This window comes from Gigantopelta aegis, chromosome 4, assembly GCF_016097555.1.
Source record: "Gigantopelta aegis isolate Gae_Host chromosome 4, Gae_host_genome, whole genome shotgun sequence".
Taxonomy (NCBI): domain Eukaryota; kingdom Metazoa; phylum Mollusca; class Gastropoda; order Neomphalida; family Peltospiridae; genus Gigantopelta; species Gigantopelta aegis.
The window spans coordinates 37,591,194-37,608,803 of record NC_054702.1 but is presented as its reverse complement, the minus strand read 5'-3'; the positions used below and the strand labels follow the sequence as shown (position 1 = coordinate 37,608,803).

Below are 17,610 nucleotides of genomic sequence, written 5' to 3'. Positions count from 1 at the left end.
ACCACAGCCTTTGACCGGTTGTGGTGCACTGGTTGCAACGAGAAAACCCCAATCAGTTGAATGTATCCACCAAGGTGGTTCCATTCTGCGATGCAACCACCTCAGGCAAGCACTCAACCGAGCTCAGCAACAGCTATGAATACTCTGGCACTCGTAAAATTCACCAATTGCGAATTTTGAAAGCAGTTGGCAAATTTTATTTCAATTTGGCAAAATAATTTCATGTAATAATTTTTTTTTTTTAGAAAATAACTGTTGAATTCTGCAATATTTGAAGTTTAATCGAGAATTTGGCGAAATGCTTTTCTCAACCAGAGCTAGCCCCGATACTAACCTTGTCTGGGCCATCTTTCACAATTTTGGAGATCTTTGACAGGACTGCATTGCACTTGCTGCAGTGAATCGGGTCTCCGGCATGCATGTTACTCGGTGCCACTAGCTTCTGAAGTTTGATACAAACGATGTTGGTGTCAGCACGGCGAAACTTCTTCGGGCTCCTAGATGGCCGCTCCGGTAGTTTTGGCACGAAATAACCGAGATCATCACCATCTCCTAACACAAGAGCAATCATTCTGACAAGAATTCCACAGAATCCGATAGCTTGCCTACGATAAACTGATTCAGTAAATATAGAGAAGTGTGTTTGTTTGTTTGTTTGTTTTGTTTAACGACACCACTAGAGTACATTGATTTTATTAATCATTAGCTATTGGATGTCAAACATTTGGTAATTCTGACATGTAGTCATCAGAGGAAACCCGCTACATTTTTTTTTATAGGAAGGAAGGAAATGTTTTATTTAATGACGCACTCAACACATTTTATTGACGGTTATATGGCGTCAGACATATGGTTAAGGACCAAACATGTATTGAGAGAGGAAACCCGCTGTCGCCACTTCATGGGCTACTCTTTTCGATTAACAGCAAAGGATCTTTTACATGCACTTTCCCACAGACAGGATAGCACATACCACAGGCTTTGATATACCAGTTGTGGTGCACTGGAAGGAATGAAAAATAGACTATTGGGCCTACCAGTGGGGATCGAACCTAGACAGACCGTGCATGAAGTGAGCATTTTACCACTCGACTATGTCCCCTCTTAAATATAGAGAATAACTAGTTAATGATGTAAGATATCAGCTTTATCCTGTGAAGGTAAGAATCGGAAATTCCGCAAAGGCTTGCCAAGTGAAATTTCCCATTCAGCATGAACAGGATAATGGCGATATCCTATATCATTAACTAGTTATAATTTTCATCCTGCAATTCATAAAAACATTAAAGGTAGGATCAACTCAAACAAGAGCCTTATGGGTTGGAAAGATACATACCTGGACCACCAACATATACTGACTTTAACAAATGAAAAACGTGTAATTTTAGCTTTAATAAAAAAACATGATTATTCCTGCGAACTGGGGGTCATTTTGTTTCGTTTTTGTGACGACCGGTGGTATAGCTTGGGGCAAAGTGACATCAGCTCCGTCCATCTCCTCTATGCACAGTGTAAACAAATGCTCTAATTTACGACAAGACGCTTCGCTTTCATCAACCTGACTTGTAAAACAACATAAATGACTTGATAGTATAATAAACTATTTAACTAAATATATTTCAATTTGCATCAATAGAACGAAAAAATGGAGTTATAGTATTTTTCTTTTTAAAAAAATCAAAAGAAAAAGTGCATATTATTAGGCCTATTGGTAGGGTACGTTCGAGTAAAAACGACCACTCACGATACCCAAGTGATACTTTTCTTTGGGACGATGTAATTGGTCGGTTTTGTGATTTTAGATGGAAAGTCTACTTAATCAAGGGTTTTACAGAATTACTTACAGTACTAAAGCAGGACAGCTGATAATGCCCATTACGATTGGAGGGGTATCCTTGCAGTTATCACACAATACCCTGTGATCTTAATAAAAGAGGCACATCTTTTTTAGTGTGTCTAGACACAGTGTCTGGGGACCGTCTAAATATACACCTGCCAATCAGGAACCACAGGTACAGGCTATAGAAAGAAAAGACCAATTAACCAAGAAAACACTCCAATTATTATTTCAGTACATGGATGAATTTATGTACAAAACATAAGTTATTTCAACACTTTGACAATGGTGGTTTATTTTGTATTGAAAAATAATATCTAATTTCTGCTGGCTTACTGAGATGACTATTATTACAGAACATTGTGATGCATTCACAAATCAGGTATGTTTTGTTTCTTCAGTTCGAAGACTAATGCCTGACATGACACGTTAAGTATTACGTAACCAGCAGCTTGCCAGAGGGCGTATTCACTGGAATGGTACAAAATGGCTGTGCCCGTTATATATAATAGCCGTCATATTTAACCGTTTTATTAATTAACTATATGATTATACTTGTTGATATTAAGCAATAATGTGCATTATATATCGTTGAATATGCCTACCAGGCCAAATGCCTTAATTGTCCCCTCCTTTAAGTGGAAAAGCTATTATTTCAGTTCTTTTAGTTACATTATACAACAAATTAATGATTTTGTAATGTGAGGTCACATGCAATTGACGTTAACAGTCACAATCTGCTAGTATATGTTTACGATTTTGCTTTAATAAGTCATCATAATTGGCCAATAGAAACTGTGGTTGCATTTTCTTGCACTGAAATGAACATTCATAGATGCAACTATAAACCATGTTTTATTGATCTAGTACTTATAGATAGAGCTTATGGTCAGGGAGCATCTACAAATGCCACACCCTTTCCATGTAAGGAATTCGACACTTTTGAATGGCCCCTAAGAAAATATAGCCGTATATTTATTTTCATGATGCAAATGACCCTCTTCTCTACTCCTCCAATTATCCCTGAAAATTCTTTGTAATTTTTTTTTTAATGTTTTGATAATAAATGGAAGAAAAAAACCAAGTGATAATATTTTTACAATAAATGGAAGAAATAGTTCTGTCCTTTATTTTATTTACTTTCTGATCACACTGCCATCTTTGTTTTCTCTCCTTCGAATTTTATTTCATTTATTCCCTATCTGGCATCTGGCATCTTTCAACCTCCTTGCACTACATCCCTTAATTTTTTTTTAAGTTGGCTAAAGGCTCATACAGACTGGATGCGATGCGTGCATGTGGTCCGTCTTTTGCATCTGATGTGTCTGCGGCTTGCATTTAGTACTTATACACCTACTGCATTCCAGCCACAATCGATAAAATGTCTTTAAAGTTAAAAGTTTGTTTTGCTAAACAACATCACTAGAAGAAGAGCACATTTATTTATTAATCATCAGCTATCAGATGTCAAACATTTGGTAATTTATACATGTAGTCTTAGAGAAGAAACCCACTACATTTTCCCCATAAGATGCAAGTGATCTTTAATATGCACCATCCCAGACAAGATAGCACATACCTCGTCCTTTGATATACCAGCTGTGGTGCACTGGCAGGAACGAGAAATAGCCCAAAGGGGATAGATCCAAGACCGACCGCGTATCTGGTAGACACTTTACCATGCATATATTATACATAATCAAGACTTATGGTGTATAGATTGTCGCATGAGAGCTAAAAGGTCGTAAGTGGCAGATATGACCTAAAAGGTATTTTTTGCATATTCGGAATCGCCATCCCCAATTACATGTTGTCACAAAACATCATAGCTGTGTCCCTAATAGCATCGCTTTTACAGAAGGATTTAAATGGTCGTAAGTGAATCACAGATACCAATTTGCACAAAAATAGACGTAACCGACATATATGACTTTCCTTCATTATGTGAACACGACTGGTCGTATGTGGTAGATACACCCTTTTTAAATACAGTTTGTTATATAATTATGTCTGACATAGGTCGTATGTGCCAAATACGACCCATATGTATTCTTTGTTATCGGTCTGTGAAAGATTACAAATGCAAAGTACAATAGAGCATACATTATATCAATATTTTTATGTGCTTGAATCCTAAAAATAATATGACTTTTGTTGCTGTGAGAGCCCGATCTATTAAAGAAACAAATTTGATACTGCATGCAACAAACCATTTGGCAACAGACAAGAATCGTGTCTGTATATATAAATAGGAATTGCAGTAACATTAATGTTTGTATGGTTTGCTATTTTATGTGCACCATAATTATAATAATAAACATGTTTTGGTGAATTTTCTTGAAAAATAAATATCTATTTTGAAGTGTTTTTAATCGAAGCAAAGTTTCCAACATGTAATTTGTATCTGTAGATACAATTTTAATTCATAATAATGTTGTATGTGGCATATACGACAAGCATAATTACACTGATTTTGGATGTATTTATTTATAAGTTACGGTAATCAAGTTCTGTCTTTGCAGCTGCCTTTGAAGATCTACAGAATTGCCCTACATGCAGGCATTATGGATTAACAATATTGCACATACAAACACAATTGTAAGTTATCCAGGACAAAGTCCAGTAACAAAATACAGTGTAATCAACGTAAGGTTAAAAGGCGAATAAAGTGAATGTGGCCTCAACATAAACGATAGCAAGATCTATGAATTTTGATTAACTTTACAGTTAACGAATATTTGCAACAGAATGTTGAACATGAACATGACAAAACACACACCAAAACATTAGCACAACATAGCACGCACAACAGAAGCTGAACATGACATAGCACACACAACAGGACATGAACATAACATAGCTCACACAACATGACATAGCTCACACAACAGGACCTGAATATGATATATAGCATACACAACAGAACTTGGCTCATCAATGACAACAAGACCTGAACATAACATAAAAAAAGCTGAACATGAGAAAATAATCACCATAGAAAATGAACGTGGCATTGCACATGTAGAGGCACTGATTTTCCATTTCAGATTTTTCCCTTTTTCGTTTCATAATGTTACAAATTCCGTTTTTTTCTGTTTCAGTATTAAACAAATTTGTTTTTTGTTTCACTCACACACACACACACACACCACCACGCATACATTGACGCAATTAACGCACGCACGCTACGCTGGATGAAAAATGAGCAAACATTTGGCATATAACATCATGTGCCGCGTAATGTCATCAAATTAATAAGCCACATAACATAATATATCTTTCACTTCAGTAAATATCTGACAATTTTAGCTCACAATTTAACAGGAAAGCTCAGCAATTTAACAGGAAAAACCGAAGAAAACACGACTGGTAAAACGTCTAGATACTCTACATTAAACATTTGGCGTAACATACATAGATACTAGTGTCGTAGCGTAGCACAGGCAGATGTCGATGTCCATAGTTTCTAGTTCGAAAAATAAATTTTAATTAAACAAATGCGCTATTTAAAGTTAAATAATGTTTTGGAAAAAAATCGGGAATTCCGTTTCAGATAGGTATTTCCGCGATTCCGTCCGCGATTTGGCGATCGCGGAAAATCAGTGCCTCTACACATGCGACAGTTTATTTGTTTGTTTTGTTTAACAACACCACTAGAGCACATTGATTAATTAATCATCAGCTATTGGATGTCAAACATTGGTTCATGACTCGTATAGCAACAAAGAAACCCACTACATTTTTCCTAACAAGGACTTTTATATGCACTTCCCCAGACAGGACAGCACATACCACGGCCGTTATCCAGTCACTTGCGACAGAACCTGAACATGACATAGCACTGACAATAGAACCTGAACATAACAGAGAACTCACAACAAAACTTGAACATGATGTGGCACACACAACAGAACCTGAACATGACATAGTACATACAACAAGAACGAAGAGAACATGACAGAAGACAATACAACATACCATGATCATGACATAGCACACACAGGAGAACTTGAACATGACATATCACTCACAACAGATGCAGAAACTAATTTACCACACACAACAGAAACCGGAGGATTGATCACTTAACACTCAATAAAACACAGAGAGAACACTGCACATAACATAGTCTGGAGATATCATTGAACACACATCACACATAACCTGGAGAGATCTCTGAACACAGTAAAAGCTGAAGAGATCACTGAACACAGCAGAACTTGGAGAGATCACTGAACATAACCTGGAAAGATTACTGGACACAACAGAACCCGGAGAGATCATCAAATACACAACAAAACCAGGAGTATGCACTGAACACACAACAAAACCCAGAGAGTACACCAAATGCACAGCAGAAGCTGTAGGGGTTACTGTTCACTCAATATAACCTGGATAGAATCCTGCATACTCAACAGGTGGACATGGTATAGTGTTCACTACTTCTGGATTTGATATTCAGTACACACCCTCATTGGAAATGTAAACCCTATATCATTTGAATGAGCTTCACTTGAACCCGGTGTATCCCAAACCAATAAGCTGCTAAACATAGTTTCTTCATTAAACGATACCAGTTTCAGTTTGCTTAAAACTATTCTGGTTTGTCTGCTGCACTAGCTGATAAACCAGGTATTCTTGAAACTAGTGAAGTACACCCTGAGGCAGCAAAACCAAAAACTATCTGCAAAAGGACTCCCATGGCACAGAGAACATGGAAAGAACACTGCACACAACATGATATCAGCTTTTCTTGCCTAGAAAAAGAGGTTTTGTATGGACAAGTCGTCTGATTCTGATGCACCATCATAAAACAACGAACATGGAGCACTACCACCACAGTGTTTTTTAGGTATGGCTCTGGTATTGAATTGAATGCAACCACAGTCAACAGGGGTATGGGGGGGGGGGGTCCTCCCTCAGAAAGAAAATGGGTTAAGTTTAGGGTTAGGAATGAATGAATGAATGAATGTTTAATGACACCCCAGCAAAAAAATACACATCGGCTATTGGGTGTCACAAATGGTAAGTATATGAAAATATTATTTATATATATTTATGTAAAAACATAGTGTAAGGAGCTGTGGGTGAAAAGTATAATACAATTCTGTTTACAGTTAGGAGTTTAGGGTTAGGATTAAGAAAATCATACAGTAATGATGAGTAATTAATTTTGTCAAAAAGTTAACTTAAAAAAAAACATTAGCAAAAATATTTGGGTATGGTGCCATATCCATTTTACCCTCTGGCAGAAACCATGCACCAGATAAGGTCACACAAAATCAGAGATGGGTCAAAGAAAACAAGGATTTCACGAGTCAGAGTAGTTTTTTTCACATTATTATTTTGTTCAATTGGTGATTTTATTTATCGTATTATTATTAACAAAAGTAAAATAACTTTTTTCACGTAATATTTTGTTTAAGCGGTGATTTTATTAATACGTACTTCTACTTGTATTCCTTTTTGAATGTTTGCTTCTAAATATATTCTGTTTACAAGCTTTCTCCTTTTTTAAAATAAATACCCGGTATATGATTTGCAAAACTGAAATGTTTTAGAAGTGATGGTTCTTTCAGAATAAATATTAAAAATTACTTGATATGCTGTTGGTCATAAATGACACATTTAATTTAATCATGAATAATTGTCGTAACTACAATTATTATTTAAGCAAATAACTAAAACACCTAATATGCTATAAATACCGCAAATATACAAAGAAATCGTAAATATGTTTAGCTTTCATTGTCATTAAACAAAATCTGACATCAAGAAAAATAGTTTTCCATCATTATCTCTGCTTTTTAAAAATGAATTCTGATGCACTTACGTCCTTCTGGCTCTCACGCAATGAGATATAAATGTAACATTATTATACTAATAATGTTAACCATAGATCATTTAAAACTAGTCGGGAGTTGTGAGTGGAGGTTGAACTTATCATACATCCCCAACAGATCTGCAATCACTTGTCAAGCATTTTCTTTTTTTTATTGTTAATATAGTTGTTGCTTATCAATTCCCAAGGAAAAAAAAATGTAACACTAAATGTTACCTGCATGAGGCCTAAAAAAAAGATTTATTTCAGGCTTCAACCTTAAAAAAATAGGGTAAGTAGGTAGGAACTTTTTTCCTTTTTCTTTTTTAAACTGAATCAAACCTAGAAACCTTAATCAACAAAGGTGTTCCAAATTTAGATTGCTGATTGCAAAAGATCAGGGGATCATGATTTTTTTTTTTTTTTTTTTTTTTTGCTTTAAAAACTTTCAGGGTTGCTACAGTTGTTACATAAAATTAGGGTAGGTCGGGAAACCGGAAACACACATATTTTGTTTTTTAAGTCTGAATACAAATGAATGGATACCAGAGTTTGCTCTGGCAGCTTTCCAGTGAGGTTTCTTCTTTCCATGTCTAACAGCTTTATGTTGTGGTGGTCGTGGTGGTATTGGTGGTGCTGCTGGAATATCTGATAACCCAACAACCGGTTTTGAACTGTCACTCACAACACCACCTTTAGCTACAAAATTAACAAAAGCAATTAAAAACAAAGACAAACAAAGACTGTACAATGAACAAGAATGCTGCAGAATAAAAGAATCCTTCATATGTGTCCATGTGGAACAGGAATATTCCACCCGAGGGTACATAATTTGACATCATATTATGAACCCGGGGGTGGAATAAACCTGTCCCACTTGGATACATAATGGAGGATTATTTTTTTCCCATCCAGTAGATGAAAAACAAGCATATCTTACAATAAAATAATCATAACCATTGAAAAGATCGTACCTAAAAATGGTTTATACTGAAAGTATAAACCGAAAATGATAGTATAATTTCATTATGACAGCAGGTTTCCTTGTTTTTATGAAATATAAAAAGCATTTCTTGCGTTATTTTGCCGTTTACGTGATGTCACCCAATGTTAATATCAGCTCAAACAACAGAAGTCACGTGGTCATGCAAGACCGATTTATTCTGCATGGGCTGACGTCATGGAATATGACTGTCTTGCATGGCTAGGGATAGGAGAATTAAATATCTCGCCTACCAGTACCATAAACTTTTTCAGTGCACTGTGATGAACATCCATAGTTTTTTGTTGTTTTTTTGGTTTTGTTTAACGACACCACTGGAGCACATCGATTAATTTATCATCGGCTATTGGATGTCAAACATTGATTAATTCTGACTCATAGTCATCAGAGGAAACCCACTGCATTTTTCCTAATACAGCAAAGGATCTTTTATATGCACTTTCTCACAGACAGGAAAGCACAGAACATCTATAGGTGCAACTATAAACCAAGTTTCACTGACCCAGGAATATATTTATCTAAACATAAAAGTTGATGCTGATGCTGACACGTAAAATCTTGATCAGCTGGATGTTTTTGCAGAAGTTTATTATGTAATGCAAGTTACTGTAATTCTGACTTTGTTGGGTGCTCTTTTTCTACCTTGCATCTACACTATGAATACTATATCTGCCCTTTTTAAACCTTGCAACTTACCCTATAAACATCATGGATCCACCCTTGATAATATACATTATATTATGTGTATGGTCCAGTTCAAGAATACAGTGACTGATATTACCAACATTTTAATATACTTGTACAGTTGAGATCAACTGCAGATGTTTAAACATTGAAGATAATAATGTTTATTCAAAATAGCTTATACTGAAATAATATGTACAGTATGCTAACCCAACAGGTAATTTTTGGATGGTTAACCTCATCAGATGGATAAGTTACTTGAAATTTAGTACTTAATTAAAACACATGTCAGCCATTTTGGACCCACACATGACAGAAAATGCACCAACAGGGTAACATGCCATCAAAGTTATCTGATAATTCTAAACATTTAAATTTTGTGTTGTAGTCAATCAGCAATGGATTAACAATTAGGCCTACATCACAAAAATAGGCACTAGTCACGAAGACAACACCATTGTTTTTCAATAACTAATGGTGGTCTCCTTAATTTTTGACTTTACCACCAAATAAAATAAAAAATAGCAATTAAAATGAGTTATGTGTTTTGCACAAAGTTATTTCAATGTATTTTGTACCAGTTACAACTACTGATATTTTTGTAGTATTACTAGTACAGATAAATGTTGTAACTATTGCCTACGAGCATGTGGTTTTCAACCAAAGAAACACTGCAATGGACTGGTGGCAGTGTGTGGCACTACCAGTCTTCCTATGCGGTCTCTACATTAATTATAATCTGAAAGTTGACATTTTGACCTGGGTACCACTTTAACAGTTGACATTTTGATTTGACATATTTTCCACTGACATTTTTTCCTATGTCTGTTAATAATAATGGTGTAGTTATAATGGGTTATTTTTATGTGATTCTTTAACAACAGATGGGTCAGTGCCACAACAAATGCATTCATAATAACAAATCATTGAAAATGTAAACAAATATCCACAAATTTAGATTGCACTAAAAACACACATAGGACAATGTTGGTAACGAGCAATCAAAGTTATACAATAAATCAAAACATCTAAATTTTGTCATGTATTGCATAAGTAATAAATTAAATATAATTAGCTCACAAAAATAACTACTTGCAATAACGACAACAAGACTATTTTTCAATAATTAAAGGTGGTATTGTTAATTTTTCAATTTGCCACCGAATAAAACGTAAAGTTCTATATTTGGTATAAAGTTTTATCAATGTATTTTATACCTGTTACAAATACTGGTGTTCTTGCAATACTAAACATAAATTTTTTATACACATTTATGGAACATGTATTTTTCAACAATCGCATAATATGGCAATGGTGTAACGGAAGTGGATGGCGATGTAACGGAAGTGGGTGGCAATATCAGTCTTCCGGTGCAGTCTCTACTGACAAGTCTGGATGCAGTGTATTTTGTGACATTTGATTCAGTACATTTCATTTTCGTCTATTACCATAAAGTCTAAGGTCCAAAACACACCGAAGCTGGGTCTGGCGAGTGTGAAATATTTACATGTCTGGATCTGTAACTGTTATCAATATATATTAAGTTAAACCGCACTCATATCTTTACATATATATTTTCTTCCGTAAACATGAACAATAATTATGTGAAGTCTACACTGATTAATATATACTACTCAAAAGAATTTAAGGGTCAGACGATATTTTCGACATTATTTTCTGAATGTCAATTATATTAGCTAGACCATAATGTCACGCATGGTATTGTTCCATTTTGACGAAAGTGGGTCTAAGCAACCCATAAATGAATTAAAATCCAGTCATTGACATTGTCGACTAGTTCTAATGGCGAAAACATGCTTACATTTGCACGTAAATTAGGGCGAATGCGAAAGGTCTGCTAAGTGCCCATAACTTGCTTTTTCACAAAGCGCTTCATTTGCACGCTTTGCACGTGTATTCCATGTTCCCAATGCTGAATTTCCGTATAATTGGAGCTTGCGTTCGTGTACGGTGCACACTCCAAATTCGACAATGGTACGACTTCAACTGACTATCGAAGATCGAGGAAGGGCTATTGCTTGGCTTCAGGATGGCAATACGCAAAGAAATGTTGCTCTGAGACTTGGTGTCAGTCAGAGTGTCGTTGGCCGACTGTGGCAACGGTACCAAGCAATGAATTCTGTTCGAAATCGTCCATGTTCGGGAAGACCCCGAAGCACTACAAATAGAGAGGACCGCTACATCACCAATATGGCTCTACGTCAACGCACAACCACTGCACGCCAATTACGTGACAATCTGCGGACTGCGACTGGAACTCGAGTGTCTGATCAAACCATACGCAATCGTCTGAGAGCCAATAATCTACGCTGCCGTCGCCAGGCTGTTCGACCACCACTCCTACCACGTCACAGAACGGCCAGACGTCACTGGTGCACGCTTCATCTGCGGTGGCAATGTGTTCAGTGGGGTCGAGTGATGTTCACTGATGAGTCCAGGTTTAGTCTCCAGTTCAACGACGGTCGGGTTCGTGTCTACAGACGTCCTGGGGAGCGCTTCGCTGACGTTAACGTTAGACAACGTCACCGGTTAGGTGGTGGCAGCGTCATGGTGTGGGGCGGCATCTATATCCACCACAGGACCCCCACTCTATGTGGTGGATGGCAATCTGAATGCAATCCGCTATCTGAATGAGATTATCCGGCCGTTGGTTCTCCCAGGCCTTCAGCAGATTGGCGGCGGGGCAGTTCTGCAGGATGACAATGCCAGACCCCACCGCGCCAGGGTGGTAACGGACTTTCTCAGACAACAAGGTATTGCCAGAATGGATTGGCCAGCATATTCGCCTGACTTGGCCCCAATAGAGCACGCCTGGGACGAATTAGGCAGGAGAGTTCGGGATAACCATGCCCCTCCGGCCAACCTTCATGATCTGGGTCAACTTCTTATGGCAGAGTGGCAGGCCATTCCCCAAGAGTTCTTCAGACGTCTGATCAACAGCATGAGGCAACGATGTGTCGAGTGTATTCGCGCCAGGGGTGGATTCACACACTATTAAACGGATGTTCTAATGTGTAAAATCCATGTTTGACAACCTTCAACTTTGACAGCATGTCATGTGACTTTCTTGTATACAGTGATGTTTATTTGTGGTTTTTTGTAAATATGGAACAATAAATAAAATATTTGGTGTAGTTTTCATCATCAATCTAATACACTCTGAAACTTATTTAGTTATAAATTTTTGACCCTTAAATTCTTTTGAGTAGTATATTAAGAAAAATGAAAAACGACAGTTCAAACGTTATTGTGCAACTGTCTGTCTGGCAATGTGAAAATACACTGCATGTTCCATATTGTCCATTACAAGATCTGTAGCTCGAGCCAGCTCAGATGCAGCGTGTTTTGTCACATTTGAATCAGTACGTTTCGTGCCATATTCATCTAATCAAGAACCGGTGTGCATTTTGTTCAGTATCACATCACAATTTGCTACACAAGTTTTAGAGGTCGTTAAAACATTAAACACTAATTGCTAATAAATTTTCAATTAACTAGAAATATCGTTAATCAAGATTTTGAAAACAAAATGTTTTTTCTTCTTCGTTCAAATTTGTAAAAATTGTCTCATACAGATATTATGATCTGAGTGATGAATTGGACAGTTGTTTGCAGGTCCTCCCTGGATCCCCAGAGCTTCTGATGTAGGTCTGTTCCATGCGGTCAGAAGTGGCTTTTCTCCGAGTTGTGTAGTGGAAATTGTTGTAGGATATGTTCTGGTGTTTGCAGGCCTGTACCACATTGACAGTCACTTGTGTGACATATATTGAGCTTGTGATGATGGAAGTTTAGGTGACAGTGGCCTGTACAAAGCCTGAAGATTGTAGTCTGGGCTCGTCTTTCAAGTATCTCCCATGGGTCATGGTTTGTCACTCCTTGTAGTGTTTTCCATCTTTCCTTCTGTTTTCGCTTGATGATAATCATATTTGATTCAGTGTGTTTCATTTCCATCTGGTACTATACTCGCCAGACTCAGCTTTGGTGTGTTTTTGGGCCTAAGACAGAAGCTCCTTTGAGTTATGTGTTGGCAAGGTTTAAACAAAACAAAAAAACAAAAACAAACAGACTTACCAAGAAGTATTTCACCTAAATCATCCTCAGAATCAGAGCTGGAATCACTGAAAATAAGACATCAAATGAATCAGAGCTGGAATCACTGAAAACAGGACATATATACAAGAATCATAGCTGGAATCACTGAAAATAAGCCATATACAAGAATCAGAGCTGGAATTACTGAAAATAAGACATTAAAAGAATCAGAGTTGGAATCACTGAAAATAAGACATATACAAGAATCAGAGCTGGAATCACTGAAAATAAGACATATATACAAGAATCAGAGCTGAATCACTGAAAATGAAACATTTACAAGAATAAAGAGTTAAAATCACTGAAAATAAAATATTAAAAGAATCAGAGCTGGAATCAGGTTGGTAATAGTTAACAACATACATGTAAGTTTAATGTCATGATTTGATTCAAGAAAAATCAAATTAAAGTTTTATGGAAATTAAAGATTTAGAAAAAAATGTGTCTGTTTGACACAGAAGCTGGTGACTATTTGGTTGTCCTATTCTCTGTATCTATTATCTCTAGCCCCAAAACAACATATAAACAGGGCAGGGCTAGAGGACATCGAGCTACAGTCCATCCCATCCTCTTACACAAATGTTTTTTGTAAATAATTTCAGTTTGATTTGACGTAAAAAGAAAAGTAAAAGTGTTTAGGAAATAACAAAAATATATACATAAATTTAGAAAACAATCAGCCTTAGAAAGAAATAACTTGTAGTAAATTCCATAGAATGAAAAAAAGCATTCCCCGTGGGACGGACTGTAAGTTAAGGTCTACAACAGTCATTTTTTGCACACTTGTTTTGGCTTCGTACACAATAAATAAAATATATCCAATGGTACTTTTTTGATATGATATATTTGACAAAAGGTACTTTTTTTTCTTTCTTCTCTTAAAATTTAAAGTTAATATTTTATCATGAACAGGGTTCAAATTTCACCACGGCACCGACAGTAATAGCTGTTGGAAAATGCTGTGCTGCCTTGCCTTAATTGTTTGTTACCGTGCCCTTTGGAATATTTAATTTTTTTAAAAGCCAGCATCGTATTATTTAGAAATGACACAAAGTGTCACATGAAAAATCACATCTAGCCAAGTTGGACACGAAGTGACAGGTCAGTTATACCAGAATGTAAAACAAAATGTGCTAACACGCCCATAAAAATAATGTTCTCTAAGGAAGTTTATAAATATATTCTTTGTGACTACACATCAGTGATTTTAAATATATTAACCAATATATCTTTTCGACTTGACAAGGTGATTGGGATGTTACAGTAGTCTTAGCTTGTGCCATGCGCACATATTTGACACATTCATTTATTTTAAAGGGACACACCCTAGTTATGTTTATTTGTTAACCATTACGGCGTTGTTTTTCGCTATTAAACCCCATTTTTCACAAATAAAATTGCACTTTACTTACATTTTATTATTTAGAATACATATTTCCATTCACCTGAAGTGTTTTTTGGTAATCCTGATGTTTGTAAAACCACGAAATGCATTTTTTGCATTTTTTCACAAAACGTGTTGTCGAGAAAAAAACGTTAAGCAAGCGAGGTCCAATCTATTTTTAATGTCACAGACGTTGGTATATCACGTGACCGTTATCATTTTGGTTCGGTTTGTTTTCTCATGCACGGTTCGCGCAATCAACATCCGATTTGTTGTTGTTCATTTGTGAGATTTTTCTTCACAGTTCGTGAACATTTTCAGTAACAATAAAGTTCAGACAAGTAAGTATCTCAATACAAAACGTTACAAACCCTTAAAACCAATAATTTTGCTAAGTCTTACGATATCTGGAGAGGGGATACAACCAGGACAGAACAGTTGGAACATGTCCAGGAGAGGTGAAACGAAAGCATCCTAAGTCTGTGAAATTTGTCGTGACGTAGGCATTGTTGTGCTTCTACCGGTGACATCAGAATACTAACTTTCAAAATTATTTCAAGCAATTGGGACATGGGGATTCCCATGGTATTTATCGATATAAAACCTGCTTTTTCACTCCATTTGATAAAAACGTTATCTAAGTGTGTTACAGGTTTGTAGATTAACCAAATTATAATTTATTTTCGCTGGATGGAACTAGGGTGTGCAGCTTTAACCCTCTAGTGCCCAAGTACTCAAAATAAATATAAAAAAATTATCATATTCATTCAACTTACAGGTGTTAGTATACACTGAACACTTCCATGTTGGTTTTTGAATTTTCATAAATTTGTATATACTTTTAATAATGTAGCATATCTGCTACATTGGGCATTTAAGGAAAATGTAGCATATATACGGGAATTTTGACAGGGGTCAAAGTTAGTAGACGGTACTAGACCAGGTTTTACTATAATATGGCGCGTATATGGAGAAAGTCTCAAAATTTTGGTACTGAAAAATGTTTTACACCATTTAGTATAAAGCACTAACAATATATCTGACGAACACAAAATAGCTGAAAAGAAGAAAGAGAGGAGGGCCTTGTGTATGGAATTTAATTTTATTTAGATGAAATTAGCAGGTGAGACTTAACTCGGGCATGTATTTAAAGCCAAGTATACTGAAAATACCGCTTAATACTGAATACCATACCGAAACCAAGGTAAATCACACCAAAAAATACCTATACCGAACCTGAAATTTCAATACCGCCCAGCTCAAAATCCAATGACGTCACTTTGCATCTCCTCACAATAACCATAAACTGGGTACATGACGTTTCCATTTTAAGAACACTGGAACATTTTCAATGCAAAATTGCTGTTGAAATGTTTTGTTTTGAACATTACTAAAGTCTGAATCAAATTATTAAAAATCGTCTGCCATTTTGCTTGTTTATGGAATACTCTTCAATCTAATTAATCTTATGTCATGATGAGTGTGTTATACCTTAGCACATGTCATGACGTTGTTAGATTAAGTCATATTGATCCACCCCTCTTGAAGAGTATTCCATAAACAAGACAAATGACAGACGACAGAAAACTGCATGTATTTTGGCCTATGCAATCTCAACGAAGTCGATATCAGTGAAATCTTTACAGTCTCATATGTGGAATCTGTGTGGTTGTTGGGGGTTGTTTTGTTTTGGGTTGTTGGGTTGTTGTTGTTGTTGTGTGTTTTTTGGGGGGGGGAATCTAACGTATTAATTAAAGGTAGGCAAGTAATTTATCATAGTTTGGGGGGGGGAATCTAACGTATTAATTAAAGGTAGGTAAGTAATTTATCATAGTTTGGTTCGGACTTTAGTGTATGAAGCCAAAGCATGGGTGTGCAGAGTGACTGTTGTTGACCTTAGAACTAGTTCATCAAGATTAACCTCGCGTGCAAGTGAGATTAATCTTGATGATCTAACCTTAGAACCTGCCCCTCCAATTCAAGAAATTGCAATACAACAGTGAGAACATAATGATAATATACCTGATATTCATTCCACCTTCATATTCTTCGTCTGAAACATATTCAATGAGGTCGGCTTCTGATACTTCACAATTATCATAAACATATTCTGATGCAAAATCCATGTTTCCACTGTACTGTTTCAAGATGTGTTTGGTGTTCTAAACTAGTGATGTTCAACTTCAAAGTTCAAGAAGAGAAGTGATGCATGTAACTTCAAACCGTTTTTTCAACATGTATTAATATCATAACAAGTGATTAAATGGGTTGTCAGTGTGTCAAATCAGAAAAAATAGTAACAATAGTCACACTGATGTACAGTCTTAATATGGAATGCGGATCAGATTCAACCCAGAAGTGAAATACACAACAACATTAGGTCTCACTACACAGATCACTTCCGAGTGAGAGTTCATTCATCATCCACTATAGTTCCTAATTCTGACACATGTTATGGTTCACATATTCACTTCTAGGAAATGGTGAAGAATTAAAACAATATGTATGTTTAATGGTAAGCCTTCTGACCGTATTTTGCCCATGTTATTTTGTAATATCGTGCATCGATCTTTTGGGACATGGGTATACAGCGCAAGTGACAGCCGGAGTGAATCGGTTAATGAACCACCTGTTCGGACCGCTACTACAGCCAGATGCGGTCATATAGCAAAAAAACTGAGACGGAAATGTTCTCAATTATGGAGTGAAAATAAATGCTTATATAATGTATGTTCGCAATGGTGTATGTTGTTAGTGCCAATGAGAAC

The 17,610-nt window shown here is 36.2% G+C and overlaps 1 protein-coding gene across 1 annotated transcript in view; it reads right to left on the bottom strand.

Annotated features, from left to right (window-relative positions):
• LOC121370501 overlaps positions 1-17,177 on the bottom strand; it is a 46,500-nt gene extending 29,323 nt beyond the window's left edge. Inside the window, exons 1-4 of the mRNA XM_041495779.1 lie at positions 16,865-17,177; positions 13,438-13,484; positions 8,205-8,357; positions 335-552 (exon numbers count right to left, since the gene is read on the bottom strand). Coding sequence (XP_041351713.1) covers positions 335-552; positions 8,205-8,357; positions 13,438-13,484; positions 16,865-16,968 — 522 coding nt within the window. The 5' untranslated portion in view covers positions 16,969-17,177. The remainder of the gene's footprint in view (positions 1-334; positions 553-8,204; positions 8,358-13,437; positions 13,485-16,864) is intronic.
• Positions 17,178-17,610: the final 433 nt, after the last annotated feature.